The sequence below is a fragment of the Tigriopus californicus genome, chromosome 1 (genome assembly GCF_007210705.1).
Source record: "Tigriopus californicus strain San Diego chromosome 1, Tcal_SD_v2.1, whole genome shotgun sequence".
NCBI lineage: Eukaryota > Metazoa > Arthropoda > Copepoda > Harpacticoida > Harpacticidae > Tigriopus > Tigriopus californicus.
The window spans coordinates 7,399,638-7,420,254 of NC_081440.1; the positions used below are offsets into that span (position 1 = coordinate 7,399,638).

Genomic DNA, 20,617 nt, shown 5'->3' on the forward strand with positions numbered 1-20,617 from the left:
CAGCGACTCTCGTTCAGAGTAGTCATGGGAGTTGGGATCCTAAACTGTTTGTGAATATGGAAAAGTGAATGGAGAAAATAAATCTTATCTAAACTTTAAACCCGGTATATGTAGATGCGACAAGAAACACAAAGAGTGGTTCTTGTGTTTTGCATCAGATCATTGAGTGCGAGTATGGCCGTACATCTTAGATTAACGCAAGGGCGTTTAGAAAATGCAGGGAATCTTGATTTTCGTTCCCCAAGGGGATAAAGAGCAGCCAAAGTACAGTACCCAAAGTTTTTGTTCAAAACAGCTTTTGTCTAGATTCATGATTTAAATTCACTTCACTATGGTGTAAACAAGTACCGTGATACTTTGACGTCTCAGAGAATGTACTTCATTCATATATTGTTATATATGTGTACTCTTAGTTCCATTTTTGATCGGTGATCTATAAGACGTTTTGATTTACGATAGCATAAGGACGACATGGCAGTTGGTTTTGAACTATACCTTCGTACATGTTGCTTCCCAAAAGCCGTGCGCAGTCATTCGAAGGCAAAGTATCTTTTAATAATTCCATATTCAATATGCGCCATCGACTGGTTTTAGAGTTTTTGTTTGACTGTCAGATGATTAGGGTCACTAAAATGTTGAAAAAGTAAGAACTCGAATTAGAAGGAACCTTCTTCAAACTTGCTCAACCGAATTGACGGATCTTCCTTCTTTTGTCTCATCTTAGGGTCTATTTAAACTTTGACCTCGTTCCTTGGGTTCTCTTTTGTTCCAAGTCAAAGTTCCATCCCCTGTAAGGTTTTGAACGTGCGGTACGTACAAACGTTTAAAGGGGAAATACTTACGGAGTACTATAGTAGACAAGGTTTTGCTGGTAATTTATTGCTGGATTGTTGCTGCCCCGTTCGAGGTTTTTGTAGTATCTTTTCGTGTTACAGTTCGTCAGGGCTAACTTGTATCAGGTGGATTGCTGTTTACAATACCTCAGCCAGGCCTTTTTTTCCTACCTATCTATTACTTTGAGCTCTTGGTAGAGAGAGGGAACGAGACAGTATCCAAGCTTCTTGATCTACAGTGAGCTCAATAGAATATCTCTACTTGGACAGGCGCCTCTTTGGGACCCAAAATAGTTGGCAGTCTTCTTCTTCCACCACTACTATTAAACTAGACCTACCGGTTCCTTCGCACTGAAGGGCCCCGCCAGATTCGAGTTTTTGGAGAAGGCCAGCCAAGAGTCCTTGATCTTAATGTCAATTGCTCGTTTGAACGAACTTCTACCAGATTAGCCTGGCCTTGAACTGTGACGGGTGGTGGTGAACGGGTGGTAGTGGTGGGTGAAAACCAACTTTTGTTCCAGCTCAGGGCTCAGATAATGTTCTTACCCACACACGGTACCTTAGTATTCGGGGGATTGAGATCCCGATCACATCTCCACTGCTCTACTGCTGTGGAGCCTCTTGCTACTGAAACTAGGCATGGGTTCACAATACAAAGTGAGTGGTGGTTGGAGCACTTACGACGGGAAGTGACTTCACTTCGAGCGACCTGAACTTGGAAACTTGGATTCATTCAGTGGGAAATCGAGCAAAGGCAATCAAGTGAAAGGCTGAAATGTTCTTAGATTTGAAGCTCAGTTTTCCCATTTATCTTATAAGTACTCTTACATACGCAACTTGGTAGGCCCCGAAACCCTAAAAGGGTTGATTTTTTCGCAATGTAAAAGGCTATCTCTATAATTAGCCATACAAAAACCATGACCAAGAGTAAATAGGTTACTAAAATGTGATGAAAGTACCCAACTTTTTCTAGAATCACCGCTTTTCAACTCAGATCTTCTTTTTTCCGGTGAGCCCTTTCTTTATCGTTCACAGAACTTTAGATGGATATTGAGCTCCAGGAGTTATGGTCTTCATTTGTCAACGCCTTTGATGGCACGTAAACCCAGTCAGAGGAAGTAAATCACTTGAAATTTTTCACCCACCCACTGGCAAACAGTTGGATTACGATGGACTTCTCCCTGTGTAAGTAGCTAAAATGGCAGTGATGGCGCTCTCGCAATAGCAGGGGCGCTCGTGAAGCAACAGGGATCAAATTGCAAATGTGGGTTCACCTTCCTTGGAGATCCATTTACGGAATGGTTCCGAGCCCTTGAGAACGAAAGCGACGACAGGGGTGCTCTGTACCAAGGACTAACAGATCTATTCCCAACCAAAGACACCATCTCATTTTGGGATTGCTGTGGCCACTAGTAGCTTGCTTCAATGAGTTACCAAGTTTAATGAGGCATAGAAAATGGCTGCTCTTTGTCTCTCTCATTGTTTCTTGCTATGTTGAGGAGACTGTAAGCATTGTTCGCGTTACAAAAGTTTTCTGCCAGAACAACACCCTGTTGCAGAGCTAAAGCTTCTCCAAGGAACAAAGTCATCACTTCATAATCGGCTTACGGATTACTTACCATTTTGAGCAGTTTCACGAACGAGCTCTCGTCTCAATATCCTCAATATGTACACAACACGTGTGTCTTCAACTCTTATCTGGGTTTTGTTCGTGCAATATACTGTAGCACGGGTTCAAGGAGGCAGAGCCCGAGCTATGGGCTAACACGTAGTAGATGAAAATCGTCCCATACAGCGAGTTCGTCTAAGCAGGAAATATATGGGATCAAAGGGCTCAATTTTCTTCCTTACTCGGATCTTCCCCTACCACGAACTCTCCCTTCATGTGGCTCAACCACTGATCGGGGATCCATCAAGTCATCACCCTCCCTGTCTTTGGTCACATGATGAGCCGGGACATCCCCCAGGGGAAGTCCACGGAAACCCCTCAGTGTGGGTGTGTATGTGGGAGTGGGTGTACACGAGATGTGCGGAACTGTAGATGGTGGCAGAGTACATGTGGACTGCAAAGTGCAGAGGCATCTTTCTTCCTCGCTTCGTCCTCGCTTGAGTCGTAAGCCGTTCACTTCTTTCTTTTCCACTTTGGGATTATGATCCTCGGACTGACTGGAAATCCCCCAGAGATTGCCAGGGTCATTTATCAAAAGTCTCCTTTAGCTCAATCATTCCGTGGTCCCCACAACCAAATAGCCTTTCGGAGATTGAGCGGGCAAAGTGACTGTTAAACGATTCTTCCACCGTCGCTCGTCTCTTTTGGGGTGGACAAGACTGATAATCCCTAGTGCACCTCTCACTAGACAGTACTCGTATTAGGTACACGCGGTCTATGGGGAAGTTCAAACAAGATTCACTTTGAATCACAATCAGGAGTTTTCAGCCATGGCAAGGAGAAAGGCCACCAACGAACACAGTAACGACGCGTCCTCGCAGAGGCCCTAGGGTGGGACAGGTTTTTTTACAAGACCTCAAGCCAACAGTGCATACATACAGGGTGATTGATTACTCAAAACCACTAGTGCCATCACTATCAGGGGATAGAAAAGAAGCGTTGATGTGATCATAATGTTTCATCACTCCTAGGGCTGTACGGGTTCCAAAATGTCTTCCCCTTCTTATACTTTGACTCGTCTGGCCACATGAGACTAATTCCAGCGCTAAGATAGAAGGCTGCAGCATCTTAATCGAAGATTGATGGAGTAATTAAGGGCCAAAAATTTGATATACCTGGTTAGTAATCATGTCTGCCCAGTTTTGAGAACACGAAGAGCTTCAAGCCCTATCGCTGGTGATGTAAGCACCAAGATCAAATGAACAGCACCTACGGCATCTAATTTACGGTTTATTTTCCATACATCCTGACTAAAGCCACGAAGAAATTTCCATATCCAAGAGATTCCAAAGGACTTCTTTACCACAGAGAAAGCTGATATACCCACTGGAAACGCCAACCGCCTCAAAGCAAAGTATCTTTAATAATCATAAATTTTGCTATATATAATTCACTAGGCTTCATTTAGAATAAAGGTACGAACTTGGATTTGATGTCAAAGCCTAACTGGACTACGGGAAAATTTGCTTCATGCCTCGCTTTTGAGTTAATGGGGAATGACCCAAGGCAAGAGCTGGCTGATGAGTGTGGTTCCATAAATTTCCATAGAACTATGCATATGCAAGAAGATATGGGGTAATTTTACTCGAGGCGCTCAAAATGCATGAAATTAGGGACATTTGATCATCCAAAGCCAATGGTTAGGTTTTATAAAATTCTAGTTTTCATAATTGTTTTTAGGCATGTAAGTTTTTATGTGGGCTAGAACTCCATAAAGCAAAAAAACCGAAGTTGTTCCTTGTGATTTGCGAGCTAGAAAAATGACGAAATGTCTTTGGGTATTTCCGTCAAAACTTTCAAAGGTATTTTAACCACGGTTAACCACTATTTGTACTTATGGCAACAGTTATTGTTCATAAGATGAGTGTTAAAAAGGTTGTGTTTGTTCTACTTAGTTCCCACTTCCTCCCAAATTTGTGGACACGTAATCTTTTAGTATTCACAAAAGCGAAAATGTCTCCCTACACAAATTCATAGAAGTTCATTTAACATCGCAGGCTTTAATGGCAAAATAGGTCCTGTTTCTATTTGTTCTGTTTTGTAGAATAGAAAAGGTTCAGACAGATATGTATTGACTTGATGGGTTGTGCTGCTCGATATTGAAACAAGCGTGTGTTGTTGTAATGTAATCTTCAAATAAGATTTAATCTGTGTGAAAAACAGTCAGGGGCATTCTGACGAGCCACATGAACATGACAAATCAGAGGCTGTATGCTCTCGCCAATGTAAGCATAACCACGGACCTCTAGAGATATGGACTGCGAATGGAAGCCAAAACATGCTATCTCCTAAACTGCTCATCTTATTCCAAATAAGCACTTAATACGACCACAAGATCTGGTTGACACGATGAACTTGGCCAAATTTGAGCCCAAACCTATGCTTAAGGAACTTAGGAGACATGCTCAAAGTTATGTAGCAAACAATACATAGAACTCGAATTTTCGGCCTGCTCTTGGTCAGCTAAACAAGCTTTTGACAAAATAACTTTGAAACGATCTACTTAAGAAGTAAATGATATAAAAATGACCTACAATTAGTTAAAGAGATCTACAATTCTTATTTCATCATTTTAACTCGAAAAGTGACTCAGAGTTGCTATAACCAAGAGCAGGCCGATTTGACAGGAAGCTCGTTTGCAGTCCAGATTTCTAGAAGTCCTGGCATAACCCATCTCTGACATATACATTACTATCGTTCCAGCGACAATAATGAATCAAAAGCTGGTCATTTCTTTGTTGTTTCCTTGTAATTCCACGATTCCTTCTACCAGCGGACAAAGAAAAAGCCTTTTTCAGAACCCTTCGCAAAAATTAGGCTCTTTTTCCTGTTCTGCACTCTAGTTCGTTAATAGATTGGTAATTTTTGCTCCATTGACCTAATGATGATTTGAGAGGGGAAGAAGTATTTACCATAAAAGCATCACTGAAGAACATAGTAAGATAGTAACAAGTGAATGTTTCCTTCACAATAAGAACTTTTTCTATGATATATTTCAGAGGAAATTATCATTTGTTGGAATCCCTAAAGGAAGAGCAATTGCAGGCTTGCTCGTTCTCATTTTCTATTTGAGAAAATTTTGATATCCTTGGAACAATAATCTATTCATTGTCGTAATTTACGAGAGGATTCGCCGGGATTCTTTATGTTTTTTATAAAGGTTACGTGAACCCTCCAAAAGTAAAATTCTGATCACGTAATTTACCGCCTTACCCGAACAAAAACCCGAATTTCGTCTCCATTTTGTGTCTCGTTTTTTTTGGACGCTCGTCAAGTGGTTGGGAATGACCTAGAAATGTGTTTCGTTCAAATCTTCCCTTAACCGTGTCCACCAAAAATGGTTTTATTGTCCTGTTCTTTGAGCCGAGAGACAAGGAAATTAAAGTCATTATGTTTTGTTTTGGATGCTCTGTTGCTCAACTATTTTCCATATCCGTCCAGAGAAGGTCCAAAGTATCCCTTCACTATTGGCTTGGCTTTCTTGTTCTTTCTAAAAGGCATCAAAGTTTTCTATAGTCATCTTGTTCTTAGAACAGCCTGGATTGGTGTCCAGCATAAGAAATGGCTAATAAAGTACCCGAAAGTGCTCTAAATGTGACTTTCTTATCTTGAAATTGTTTTGCGAGGAAACGTCTGACCGTAACCAAGATGCAAAGCGATTTCGTTGTCCGGATCCACCAGCTTCTCCTTGATCTTATGAGCATACTTACAAACACCTATTCCACTCCATAACGAGCCCCCAAGGAAGGGTTGTCATGGAATCAAAATGGTCATTTTCAGCCCAAAGTTTCTCCTTCCCCTTTCGTGGTAGCTCTTTTTAGCTCGGATCTAGCTCGGAGTGAGCATTTAGAATGTGCCATAAATTCAATGCGGATGAGACGCCCAGCATAGGACAAACTCGGACAGTCTACTGGTAACGTGGTCCTACGGGCATTTGCTATATCCCACAATACTTTCGATGTTCGTAGTAACAGACCACTTCCCAGACACACACTAGCGTATTGGCTCTATCTGAAGCAACCCTGGTTGTTGTTGTTGCCTTCCTTTTTTTCATTCATCGACAACCTTTGCTTCTTCCCACCCTACTTTTTCTAGCACAGCAACAACACTAACAACAACAACGCCACGCAGAGCATCAGCAACGATATCACTTACCTCATGCGGGAAACGAAATTGGTCGTACAGTCAACCGTAGACCACAAGCCTAAAGTGCGGTAATTTATGTCAGACCAAGACCAGTCCAAATATCGGATGTGGGTGCAAGATATCGAAGGGTATTCCTCGCCTGGAACGCAAAAGAAGAGGAAAACAACGATGACTTTAAGGGCTTTTATCGGCATAACATTAGACACGCTAGATCCAGGACACAACTCACTACCACATATTGGGACAGGAGCTTTGAAACCCGCCACGAGACTGAAATATTTCGAAACTAACAATGTCTTCACAAGACCTACATGCGTTGTTGGGCATGACATGAATTTTGAGTTCAGATTAACATTCCAATTAACATAGCACAATTGGATTGAAACAAGAGAGTTCCATGAGGCCTACCCAACAAGAAGACCAGATGGAACAAAAAAAATAAATAAGGGATCATGTTTCCAGCCAGTAAGAAGACACCGATCAAGAATTAATCATTCGATCTTTGAAAATCCCAATCTCAAGAGGGCCTCAAGTTCAGGATTTGGTGTAACACATGGAGATGAAAACGTCTCAAGAGAAGTTTCATTTTGCACTGGAGCATGGTTCCAAGAATTAGGTCCACACTCCACATTCTTTCTTCCGTCAGTTATTAGCAGATTTTTTGGAATCTTGGCATTCCCGTTGAAAGCAATTTTCGCCTTAACCCCTGACTTTCAGCAACGAGAGACGAAAAAAACCAAGGGTTTCTTTCGTAGGTGTTCGGTCATTCATTTGCTTATCCACCACAGGGTCTTTGACCCTAAAACTGCCCAGTTCCAAGGTTGTGTTTCAGTTCAGCGTTCATATAATTCCGACTGATAGCTGTTGCAAGAAGATTCTAACCATATACGTAGAAGTCTAAACAGATCCATGGTCTATTGTCAGAGGTCCTCTATGTAGCATATACTCTAGATCCTCCCGAGGTGTATCATTTCTTAGGAATGGGTCAGCTGGCACGCTTGGATCACTTTTCACATTGTTCCAGCTCCCTCCGCTCGAAAGCGCCAGTTCCTTCTCTTCAATATAAGAGATGAAACGACAAGTTTTGAACCATTCTTGGGATGAGTGCCACTGGTTTGGGCTCAGAGATCTGCCATAGCGGGTTCACGTGGGTTCGGCTTAAGGGGATGGAAGAGTGACTGAGGAACGAATGGAAAGAATGTAGAGGGAAGCAACACGAGAACTAGGCACAGGCACACTACTTGTTCAGTAGACAAAGAAGGAAGATGGGCAGATCCAGAATTGAAAACTGATTCGGATCTGCGCTCAGAATCGAGCACCACTTGAACTTGACATCGGAATTTAATGAAAGAACACAATGGGAACACGTCAAAGCTCGTCAATCAAGTTTGCTCTTTTTTATCATTCTAACCCTGAGATTATAGGAATTTAAACCGGATAGCTCAAAATATACATATCTTGGCACGCAGAGTTAGCTAGATTCATGCGGAAATTTGTCTAGTACATGTAGGTAACCTTCTGTAATCTCGATAGTTCCCTACTTTTAATAGCTTGGCAAATTATTCGTAATGTTTAGCGTTTTATCGACCGATTATCGTTTGTGCTTTGCCCACAGTCTTCATTGGTCTTTCCTGCAATTTCCCTAAGTCACTCTACTTGTAAAAAAGGAACAGATACTCTGCTCAAGGATTCTTCATTTGTTGTGGTCCTTCGCCGGAAGTAAGAAACTAATGAACGATCAGAGTCTTGGACGAGAATTTTGGTTTCGCACAAGTATGTTCTTCTTCAACACAATGTTTCAAGGTCGGAGTTCAGTTCTGGTCAAGTCTCGCTTCAGTGCTTGACAAATGATCTTGAGAGCAGCCTTGCCACTAGTAGTACTCTCAGGCGCACAATGGTTTTACTTTTTTCCTATCAAGGATACTGGAAACAGTTCCAGCCATCCTGGAACAACAATTGGATCCAGACAACGGGAAAATGGATTGAAAAATGGAGGCAGGAAAACATATCAAAAGGAAGGGTGAAGAAGTCAAATTGATCCTTTAAGCTTTTCAGATAACACATTGTCTATGCCTGGCTTCGAGGGGCATAAGGGAGAACTCACGACCGTTTGTTTTGTCTGGGTTTGAATAATAGATACACAATCAACAAAAAGAACAAATTACAATTCCTGTTTCATTTAACAAAGTGGGGAATTCGTCATTCCTTCCAACTCGTTATAAGTACTTTTTCTAGGAGCAACAAGATAATAATCTCAGGATAATTGTCTCATCATGTCTATCTTTCTAGACATCTGTCAAATAAAATGGACTTTGTACTATGAACTGAAAAACCAAATAAATCTTCAAAATTGATGTTGCCATGAAAATTGGGAGTTAAAGGCTCCAGCATATGCCAACTTACCATATAAAGTCGGGTTTGAGCCACGAGGCAACCATGGTCTGACATCATGAAATCAAGATTGCTTTTCGAGGCTAACTAACGGGTTTGAATGTCAAATCGAGATCAAATTTTCAATTGGTAACCACGGGTAGTTTTGTATAATTCCACAACTGATATTTTGTGCCATAAAATGTAAGATTCAGATAAGTGTTTGGAAAAAGTCAAAATTAATAAATACGTGAAATAAACTACGAAAATAAAGTCTGGGGTAGGAGTGATTCCGAAGGGTTAGTCAACTACTACCTCTCAAAATTAAAAAAAAAATGGAACAACTTGAAGAGAAACTTTCCATAACATATTATCATTACATAGAGCAAATCATTTCATCCAACAGGATCGATTTACACTCTAGTAAACCATGCTTGAGTTACACACCCGCAGTAATAGGCCTAAGCATGTTCGACCAAAGCGCTCCTTAATGAATACTGAGCTTTTCTTATATCTGATTGTGGCCAATCCAAGGACGGATTCTCAGTTTTGAGTAAAGAAGCAAGTGAGACATTTTTAGACTGTTCGTGAGTGATTTCTTTTTTTGTGACTAAACCTTGTACCCTAAACATGTTCAGTAAGACTACAAAATGTCAACTTTTCTTCTTGTGATACATGATACATGGCCTTTCATATGTAAACTAGAGTGCATTAACAATTGCGTTCTTGTAATGTGTTAATAATATTTTGCGATATTTGAAACTAATCGTCATGAAAAAAATCAGGATGAATGTTCAATAGAAAAACAATGATAAGTAATACTAATAATGATGAAAGAATGACAAGAACTGTTCCCATAAACGCAATGAATGCGACAATGAAAACGATAACAGATGACATATATTTTCTGCCTTAAGGTAAAGCCGTGGAAATTGCAAATAGAGTCATTTTAGTTATCAAAACTGTCGCAATTACTGAAGGTGTGCAACATTCGCTTCGTGATAAAAAAAAGAGAATAGCCATCAATCAACTTTTAGCGCTTTCTTTTTATAAATCTTCTGCGATTTGATTCAACGAAAAACAAGGAAAACATGAAGTGGCCAAGTTGAACTCAAAGCTTACTGTGCATATTAGTCATGGATATGTAGAAAGTTAAGGCGAGAAAGTTTCATTTTTAAGACAAAACAAGGAACGAGCGATCAATACATTTTTATGGAGTTAACCATGGAATATCCCCTAAATAAACAAACTATGCAGTTTGCCATGCTTGTCCAGACTAACCCTAATTTCCATACAAACATGGCATCTGGAAGTCTGGAAAGGACAATTGCTCCCCTTTTTTAAAGGTCACAAGATGGAATTTGGATTGGTGTCAAACTACCCAAGTTAAACATGTACCTACCGACTGAATACTAAGGGCTTCAGAGGAAATTGCCCATAAAATGGGTCTTTGATGAAAAAGGGAAAATCCAACGCATTAACTCAAGGTACTTCATTTCATTGGTGAGTGGGTAATTTGCTGTGGTGTTTCGTTGGGGGAGAAATCAGATGGATTGCGGCTGCTGCAAAAAATACCCTTTTCAATGAACCACTGGAATATGGACGAAGATGTTTAGGATGAAATCTAGTCAATAGGTTGCCATTCGAGGAAGACTGGCCCCCGCTCTCTTCGATTATGTATTATCAATTTCAGCTCAATTAAAAACCTGGATCAAACGTTATCAAACGGATCGAACAATAATTAAAGGGCACATGATGATTGTTTGGCCCTCCTATGGTAATTAATTACCAGGAGAAGGCTAGCTTCTTCATTCTGTGTAGAGCTATGGATTAAGCTTTGAGAAAGCGTAACTTTTGTTCCAGTTATTCAATCAGGCTGGTAGTTAAAATACCTACTTGTAGCAACCTAGGGCCAGTCTCACTTGAAGAGGAGCCCAAAGCATTTCCTTGAGTCTGAAAAGGCAACTGTCAGGTTAAGAGTATCCTTGTCCAAATTTTAGTGGTTCATGGTCCAGCCCATTGAAGATTACCCAAGAACGGCGGCACATGGGCAGACTTTCATTTTCAAAAGCTTGCCTTATATAGTCCGATTAATGGTTAATGAAAGAGCTTTCCCTTGAGCGCTTGGAAATGCCAACAGTGGCTTGATTTGGAACAGGCAAGTGTGTTCTACCATTTATTTATCTTAAATCATGATGGTCACCTCTCGCACGACCTCTAGAATTTCCCCTGAAGTCAAAGGGGGATACTTCTTTTCTCCGTTCTCATTGTGGCCCAAAATGAAAGGAGAAGATTGTTATGGCAATGGGCAAGAGACTCAAACCCAGAGACCTACGAGGAACAATGGACTTGACGTTCTTCTGTTCCAAAAAAGGACCGCTCTTTATGAGCACAAGATAGACGCCATTACTAATAGAACATGCACGTATCAGATCTGATCAACTTTGTGATAAAATTACTTTTTTTTAAACATATTGTCAATTAGACCGGCTTCAGCGATTGAAACTTTGAATGGGCTACATTTTGGGAGCACACCTTTTTCTTTATTGAGAAGTGCAATGGGCAATGTTATCGTGATATGGACAGGATATAATGGGCCAGAAATTCAATGGAAATACTACATCTAACTGAGTTTCGAATGATCAAATGAAATGCGATTCATTTTTACACTAGATATACATATAGATAGCTTTGTGAAAAATATTTATTGAAATTTGAAAACTGACAATTTGTACAGCAAGTGCGAAAAGTTCATGGAGTTCGAGGACTTGGTGCCCTCTTTTGACACGGTAGAGCAGCTCCTTTTCGTTCTTTTCTACAAATATCGGATGTTCTGTAGGATTCACGCATCACTAGAGACACTTGGAAACGGATTTTTTTCGTTTCCCCCTATGAGTGTAACTACAATCTGGGGTGTTCAGTTGTACGCTGAGCAGATCGTTCTACTATTGTACGTAGTACGCCTTGAATTGTACTGTACCCAGGATTCTTGGATGGATGGATAAATGGGAGAGTGTTTCTTCTCCCATCCGCCAACCAGATCCAGCCTCAGGCTCTCTGGGTGCCACACGAACGATAGATAAGCCCCAGCCTTTTTCCTGACTCCCTATTCCAGTCTTTTTTATCATCTGGTGAGCATCCGAACTTGAATTGTCTTTGGACAACAGTGAGATCAACAAAAGCTAATAGGGCAACTGCGTTTCGATCCGTGACGCACCAATTATCGACCAATGCATCTTTCATTGCCATTCAGGGGGATAGGTTTTTGGGCCTATGCTTATGGGTCTATAGAGGCTCCCAACTGGGACATAAATATACCCTGCCATTGAATTTATTGCGATGGCAAAAGAATGCTACATTGAGCACCATCTATCTTAGCTCAATTTCGAGTTAGGGAGTTGGTAATCCAATTGTTTCGGTCAAATGATCTTGATTGCGATATTCTGCACTTTCCCTCTGGATGATGAAAGACAATCGATGCATTATTCAACATTTTGGACAAAAAAGAAACGCTCTGTCAAGCAAAATGTCAATCGTCGATTTTGAAGCTAAGCAACGCGGCAAAAAGACAGCTATAGCTGTCGATGTCAGTATCTGAATGGGTCCAGTGAAATTCAATCGCATTACAAAAGGTATTTGCGAATACTCTTTTGCGAGGGTGGAACAAACTTTCCGCATACAAATCGTTCCAACCAACGTACTTACAAGAAATCGGAAATCGAGTTTTCGCAAGAGATAGAACGTTCCAGGGACACAAACGGGATCAATCAACCATTTCATAATTGCAGTAATACCTAGACGAGAGCTCGGTGACCTCAGTGATGTAAAACCAGCATCATCTTGGAAAATTTGACTTCAATTATTGATCCAAGAAACAATACATTTTACAACAAAGCAAAAGTTACCCAAGTAAAGATAAATGCCATTTGACTTTCTGGCAAATGCCATTTCTGTTTCGGTCGAAATATTTATAGATTGGCATGGTAAAAGTTATCTTTACAACAACAACCCCAGACCCAATACCTAATGCCAAGCCATTTAGAACTGCAACGGTTTGCTTGTGTTCAACAGGGCAGGGCATCATTTTCACCACGATTACCAACCCCAACCTAGAGTCCCTCTTTTTGGTAAGGTTGACTTGTCTTGTCCTGTGGTGGTTTTCTTTTTTCCCCACCTCCTTGGTGTATTTGAAGCTGTCAATGTAATAAAGACGATGAAAAGCGTGGCAAGAAATCGAGCGAGCCAAAAAATATTCGGTCAAGTAACCACAGAGAACCACCATTGGTTCACTTCAGCGCACAGTGGCTTCACTCACTTCTGTCAGCAGCATCACTGGTCAAAGGAGCAGCCAGCCTTCACGATGCGATAGGGGCTAGTTAAAGTGGAACAATGTCGAACATCCAAATCGGAAGAACGGAAGACCAGCCAGAACAAGCCAGAACCACCACCATCACTATGACTAGCAACAAGAGCACCACCATCAACCACCGCCACTGCAACCACCACTCCCAGCTGAAGAAGGAAGCGAGGCAGGGAAGCGAAAAAGAGGAAATGAAAAATGGAAAAGGCAATTTTCGCGCCAACAAGTCGGAGAGCAAAAAGGAAACGGCAATGGTCATCGACAAAAAGGGAAAAGGAACCAAGCAGATCTGGTCAATCAATGTGCAGTCTAACACAGTTCCTTGTTGTGAAGAAGACGAGCACATGATGCTAATAATATGGTCCAGACAAGTACGTCATACCTTCATGAAATCATGAGAGTGAGTGAGGGAGTGAGTGAGTGAGTGAGTGAGGGAGCGGACAAGTGGGGTCGGCGTCTTACACATGTTTGTACGTACGTATGTATGTAGTATTTGTCGATGAGGATCGATAAGACCCAGGTGTAACTCGATCCCACTATCGACCAATAACAACAGAAATAGCCACTTTCCAATAGCACAAATGTTAATACTTGTCCAGGACCAACTACAATTGGGGCACTGAACAACCCAAGATAAGGATGAGGAGCACGCAGCTCGCAAAACTGTCAAAATAGATCATAACATATTGCTATGGTGCCTTGGTCCTCCTTCCACCCACCACCCACCGCTACGGTATCTAAGTTTATCGGGTTGGTAGTTGGTGATGTGGGGCTCTGAGCAGATGGAATCAAGTTTGAGGAACCCCAAAGTCAGACGAGTACGGGCAGCCAAGCACTGAAAAGAAGAAGAAAACCAAGACGAGGAAGGAGAAGAAGACATTTGACACGGCACTAGTACTAGAAATGGTGGTGCCAACGATGGTAACAGTGATATCCCGCAGCCGTTGTCCTTGTTGGTTGGTTGGTTCGTCCTCTCTTTCTCCCCTCTCAAGGGCCCTATTCCATTCGGCATTGTTGCTGGTGGATTCCAACCGCCTCCAATGTCGCCGTCCAGGGCGGAACCTTGAACGCGGACTGAATACAAATAACCTGATCTTTGGAGATCGTCTTCTTCTTTTTCTTGCCATCATCCTCCTCCTCCTCCTCTTCTTCCTTCTTCTCCACCTCTTTTGCTCTTCTGGCAAGCACGTGGGCTTTCATCGTATGCACGTAGTATGTAAGGGAGGAAGAGATCCCTCTGGAGCTGAATAGTTCATTCCTGTCTGCAAAAATGCTGGCCAGAATCTAACCGCATCGAGAGTCTCTCACAAGTTGTTCGTACTGCTGACATCGACATTCAGCCACAAAGTGCACCTAGTCCCCACAATGTCCGTACCCATTTTAAGTGCATGGGAAGTCAAGTATCGATTATCTGGGCTATTATCGTACACTCCGTTAAGCTGCAACTAAAGTCAGGGATGTTGAGTCTGCCACACAGTTGGAGGACATTTCACTTACCATACTAATTTCTAACGTGAGATTGAATGACTTTCGTTATGATGCATGGATTGTTTGACATCGACCCATTTATGCAAACTTGATGTTCGATATTTGAATTGATTTTGAAGGAGGATCAATAACATGTTGTTGCTCCCCAATCACTCCAAAGATAAAAAGACGACTTTATAATGGTCGGTGGATATAAGGCAAGAACACTGAAGGTGAAAATCCCATATTGATCATATCTCGTCATGTTTGGGTTCGAATCCCACCTCATACCGACTATCATATGATATACAGCACATCCGTCCGTTCTACTTTGAAAACTTGGATGCACATCCCCACTTGAGATATGAGAACGTCGCCCAATATCATGGCGTAGTAGTGGGTAAAAGTAACAAGAGGAGGACGAGGAGGAGGAGGACGAGGAGGAGGAGGAGAAGGCAAGTCTCCGTGAATCCATCTTAATTTCCAAGCAAGTCAAGGAACTTCCCCGCTCATTGCTGGATCATCGCACTCCGAAGGTTAGTATGTGTGGGTAAACTCCAACAGTCCGATATGCATGCTTACTGCATGAATGGATGGATGAATGGACGGATGGAAACTGGAAACTGTTCGTGCTAGTCATTATTATGATGCATATCTCGTTTTAGTGTAATGGAGCATCAATGCAGAATGGACCATCAATATGTAGGTCAATCCTAATAGACTAGGCCGGGCGGTCGCTCATGAAACTTGTTGGAATGGTAGCACGCTTACTTGAAGGACTTATTAAGGTCAACTTCACGCTATCTGTCGCTCCATGTTGGTTAGCATATTTTACTTCTAGATCCTTGGCAGAGCTAAACGACCACTTTGCTTTTTCTAATACGGACAATAATAGCTCAATTTCACCCACACGTTGGTGTCATTCGATTTACATGCGACTCTAATGTCCTTTGCCGCCCGCATTTTGTCGAAGGGGAGAATGGAGAACGACATCGGCTTACTTTACGGGGCATATTGAAGGCCGGGGGCGCTCCATGACAATCCGTACGCGCCATTTTGTTTGGCCCATTTCACGATGGTAGCGAAACACACAGAGACGTACATACAGCAGTAGATAGAGATACGTAGAGATGGACGGAGGAGGCAAAAGGGGACTGAAGGGGATAGTGGGCCCATGGCTCATAAACCTCGGCAGCGGGTTCCTCAGTCCCCAACTCGGAAAATTTATTGCCTCATGATATCTTTTCGAGAGGGGGAAATCCATTTTAAGTTATGACAACAATAACCTAGTACTAATGCAAGCTTGCATTCGTATCTAGCTAGCTAGGCTTGAGGACTCGTTTGCTTAGTGCGGCTACGACAATGGAAGCCAAGATTTGGAGCAATCCCACTGATTCATACTAGATGTATTGTCTGTAAGACCAACCGACCATTCAAGAGGAAAAACATCTTATGTCGAGTCCAAACATACGTACAGTAATTTACAGAAGTATCATCCCCCCGTCATTGTTCCACATAAGAACTTTACACATTTACAAATACCTATGACAATCTCCCATTAGGTCCCAAAAATGAAAAATGTTCTGTTGGGCTCTTGCCGACAGATCTTTTGTCTTCGACACATTCAAGAAGTGAATAAATACACCTTGTCCATCCCTTGCAGCTAATAAGCATAAGACATTAAGAGCTGCGCTAAGCAGGATCTGTAACGAACACTTGATATGATTTTGTAGATGTACGTGTACGAGTACATATCCCATTCTGTCAGAAATGGGTCTGCATCTGTTGGAAAGGTGACAACGAGCTGGCTTGATTTCTTCCAAAAATGTTTCGAGTCCTCAAGAAATTAATTTCGGTTCGCCTTCTCGTGCCCTTCGACTCATTTGAACTCTGCCAATTAAATCTCAAAGCAGAAGTTGCTTTTGAGTCCTTCTTGAGCAGTCAAGGGAAGTGGCACTTTTGTTAATTACACTTCTTCTCAGATAAAGCGCATAGAAGTAGAAGAAGAAGCAGTGCGGATGTGTACAAATGTAGATGGGTGGGTGGGTGAATGGGTGTTTGTCTCTCCTTCCCCTCCCCCTTTCTCTCCTCCCTTCAATGCCCTTTTCTAGCCAAGAGGCTCTTTGTAGCGTTTTATAGCTAGGCGTCATATCACTCCAAGCTGCTCTCTTACCACTATACTGCAAGGATGGAGCGTTCACCGTAGATAGACTGGCAAAAAGGTATTCTTCGTTAGAAAGCGTGCTTTGGTGTCATGATGTCAACCCAGTCCAATTGTAGTCCTTTGGTTCGTAATCATCAGGCAAAGAAAGCTCGACAATGACTGTCACTCTTCCACACTTGAAACGGTTGACTAGGCAATCGAAACCTGAGGGAGGCCAGCGCTTCTCTTATTTTGTGCTTTTATTTTGTGAAAAGCGCCCATTGTTTTCTCCTCTGCAATCATTGGCGTGGAGAGAATGTCGCATTATGGACCATCAAAAGGCAGAATGTTTTCCAATTGACTAACAATAACAGACTTTTGAAGGCTATCCAGACATCTTCAAGTGTCATCAACTTTTCTGGACTCGGCCCTATTTTCACGTATGTCGTATCCTCTACAGGCAAAATGTGTCGTTGCGAGTTCCTGCTCTTTCCCGAACTTGCTTAGAGATGGATGGAAGATGAGAAGAAGGTGGTCACCAGTGATATCTTGCCCTCTTTTCCTGGACCCACTTTCTCGTTCAGCTCTTGGTCTTCATTGTCGTTGGAGTGTGGACTTCTTTAGGTTCAGCCGCTTCTTTTCACATCATCGTCAGAGAGGCTCAACCTCGACGGAGGGATGAAGGAGGAAGAAGAAGGAAGGCTCGAAGGCTCGAAGGCTCGAAGGCTCGAAGGCTGAACCAGATCCTGTAACAAGTTGCTGTGTGAACTACCGCAACTAATACGTTGAACAGCAGCCAGAGGACACGAGGGAGAGTGCGTGCTCAAATGCCCCTACTCGTTGTTCTGCAACAACTACTAACTGCCTTCAAATCTCAGAAAATGAGAGCATCTCTCCTTGCTTTTTGTGTCTCTCATCAGATTACTCGAACTTGGTCAGTAGACTAACTTGCAACAGATGCCATTCTTGAAGGCAGGGGAAGAATCAGAAGTAGGGCGGCAAGAAGATCCATAGTTAGTTGCCCTTAGCCGCTCGCTTGCTGCCTCATTCAGATAACATTGACCACCTGAAAGGTTGCTTCCCTTGATATTGTCACTAATAGGAGTAAAGCATATGACAATCAACGACATTCAGAAAGTTACCGGGTAGCTCTTCGATCCCGATGCATTCTTTTTTTCCGGTTCAGTAAGTTATAATCGAAATGAATCAATGTTTTTCGATGTACAGATGGCCGTGGTTCATGTTATTAAATAACAGCTTAGTAACAAAGCAATATCTTTTTCATAAATTTGAAGCATGCGTGGTCAAAACAACCGACGAATATCCTGGATGAGAGGACGTTCAGCACACTTGAAAGGAGCTCTCTTTTTATTGTCGCCAAAAATGGAGCCCTCAAGGGGTGTATTTTGTGCTTCAGTGCATTAAGAGGCGTACGATATCATGATTGCATCTCACACTTCTCGATCAGGGGTTGTGTTGGTTTTGTGGAGGAGTTGTCGCTTGTGATGAAGGCAACGTAAAAAAGTCACTTATCCTCGCTTTGTCAAGACTCCTGGAGCGAAATGCATTATCGTCACAGAAAGGCAGCAACCAATCGAGCGTCCGATAACAACATAGCAGCATTCTCATTATCTTGATCAGCATCGACAATCACAAAATACAACTTTGAGAGAACGAGGCCATAAGGTAAAACGCATTTTGGAAACAATTTCATTGGCATGCATTGATTGATTTCCATGTCCCAAAGTTTGCCAATCAATAAGTTTTGGCAAGTACTGCACCGTAGTTTCCATTCAAGAGTTTCTGTGTTTGCCTTAAAGAAGTGACTATTTGAAACAATTGATCGTGGCAAACCACATTTACGTCTTCCAATTCCCTCCATAATGCTTGATTTTATCGTGCTCGCCATGACACAGCTTACAATCAGAAGTACATTATAGCTTACTGTATGGTTGTCTCACTTCTTATTTGTATTGAGAGACAACCTCAAAAGTCTTTGGGATTCCTCGTGGAGTCAGTCGAAATTGGCTTTTATGTTACAGACTTCTCGAGAACGTCCACGGCCAAGGAATCTAAAGGAGAGTGAGTCTGAAGGGAGTTCTTCGGGAATGGTTCCCCTCTTAGATACTAAAGACGGAACATATCACGTAGCAGCCAAGGGACTGACACCAGGACAACTGGCCTTGTCTCTCGTTCTACAGCTCTCTTTGGCAAAAGCGTTAAAACCTTGAGGCTTCATTCTAAGACCGAACAGGTGCTGTTTAAAGAGCAAACCATCGACGTTGGAATAAACCTAAATTTGAGATTTTTTTCATGTTTAGAATAATATTTTCATCAAGCTTAAGTGGGATCAGTCAATCGACAAATGTTTATCGTTCATTCGTCGAATTACAAGTCAAGAACCTAACTTTTTACGGTTGGGAATGATCCCAAACTGTTGATTCGTTAGGAACATTTAATGCGTTTCCCGGCACAGTCAGCGAGGATTCCCTTCACAACTTCCCTTCGGTAGTGCCTCCCCCTTGGTCGAGCTGCAATTCTTACATACAGTACACACGATCCCCTTGGTTGGTTGGCTGCTTGGCTGGGTTTTCCTTACTTATGGGACTGGCCTTCGTCAAAGCACGAGAATCCCCAAGCGGGAACACACAGACAGATAGAGACGAAGGGTAAGGGATGAAAAAGGTCCACTTTCTTGTTCATGTCCCTAATACACTCTCTATCTTGAATGTCCATCAATGAAGATAGCAGCACAACAAAACCTCCGCCCAGAAAGATATGGCAGATAAGGGAGGGATAAGCAAATGCTCTCGAAACCCTCTTCGTCTTTAGTGGAATTTGAAATGGATGAACAGAAAAGGCCCCATCCGTTCATTTCCTTTTTTTTTGATTGAAATACACCGTATTTGAAAACCGTCTTTCTAGAAAAGAGCCACTTTTTGCTCTCTGAAAAAAGGCCATGCCGTTAAAAAGACCAGACATATATTTATTGGCAGGATGTTCCCAGACACCAGAACGGAAGCAAATACAGTATAGCAACCAGATTCTTTGAAGATGTATTATTTTGTGCTGTGCCGTCGTAATTCTGCTCCTTATGAGGATATGAGGACGACTATAGAGAGTAATTACAAGGAACCATATCCCATCCCCCAGGAAGAAAGGGTCTAATTGGTTCGTTCGCCCAAGAGGGGGAAACTTGAACGAAACGTGCTCGTCTGCTCTTCTTTGAGCTCTCCGCAGAAATCTGTCAATGATGGATCCACAAGTCTGTAACCAACGTAACGACCGACCACAGCGAGATAAAAGTCCTAAATGGATGTAGAATAACGAGGCTAGAAAGTGTTAATCGACTCTTTCACTTCAGGTCCTGATGAATGACTCTCCCATTCTCCTTCCTCTCCCCACAATGTTGATCGCCTCTTCTCTCCCCAAGACGCCAACGAGGAAGGCTTCGAGACAGTCGGCGTAGCAGCTGAGCCATCTCTTATGATTGATGATACATAACCATATGCTCATAAATACTAGAGAGTACCGCTGTACACGTTTCCCAAGCCGGGGCTACACTCGCCGAACAAAGATCAGTTTCACCACGAAACCACTGATCCCATATAGTGGGGGCTTTGTTGTGC

General features: G+C 42.2%; 1 protein-coding gene across 1 annotated transcript in view; it reads right to left on the minus strand.

Annotated features, from left to right (window-relative positions):
* Positions 1-20,617, minus strand: part of LOC131886071 (uncharacterized) — a 45,853-nt gene that overhangs the window by 17,975 nt on the left and 7,261 nt on the right. The window contains exon 2 of the mRNA XM_059234302.1: positions 6,658-6,787. Coding sequence (XP_059090285.1) covers positions 6,658-6,787 — 130 coding nt within the window. The remainder of the gene's footprint in view (positions 1-6,657; positions 6,788-20,617) is intronic.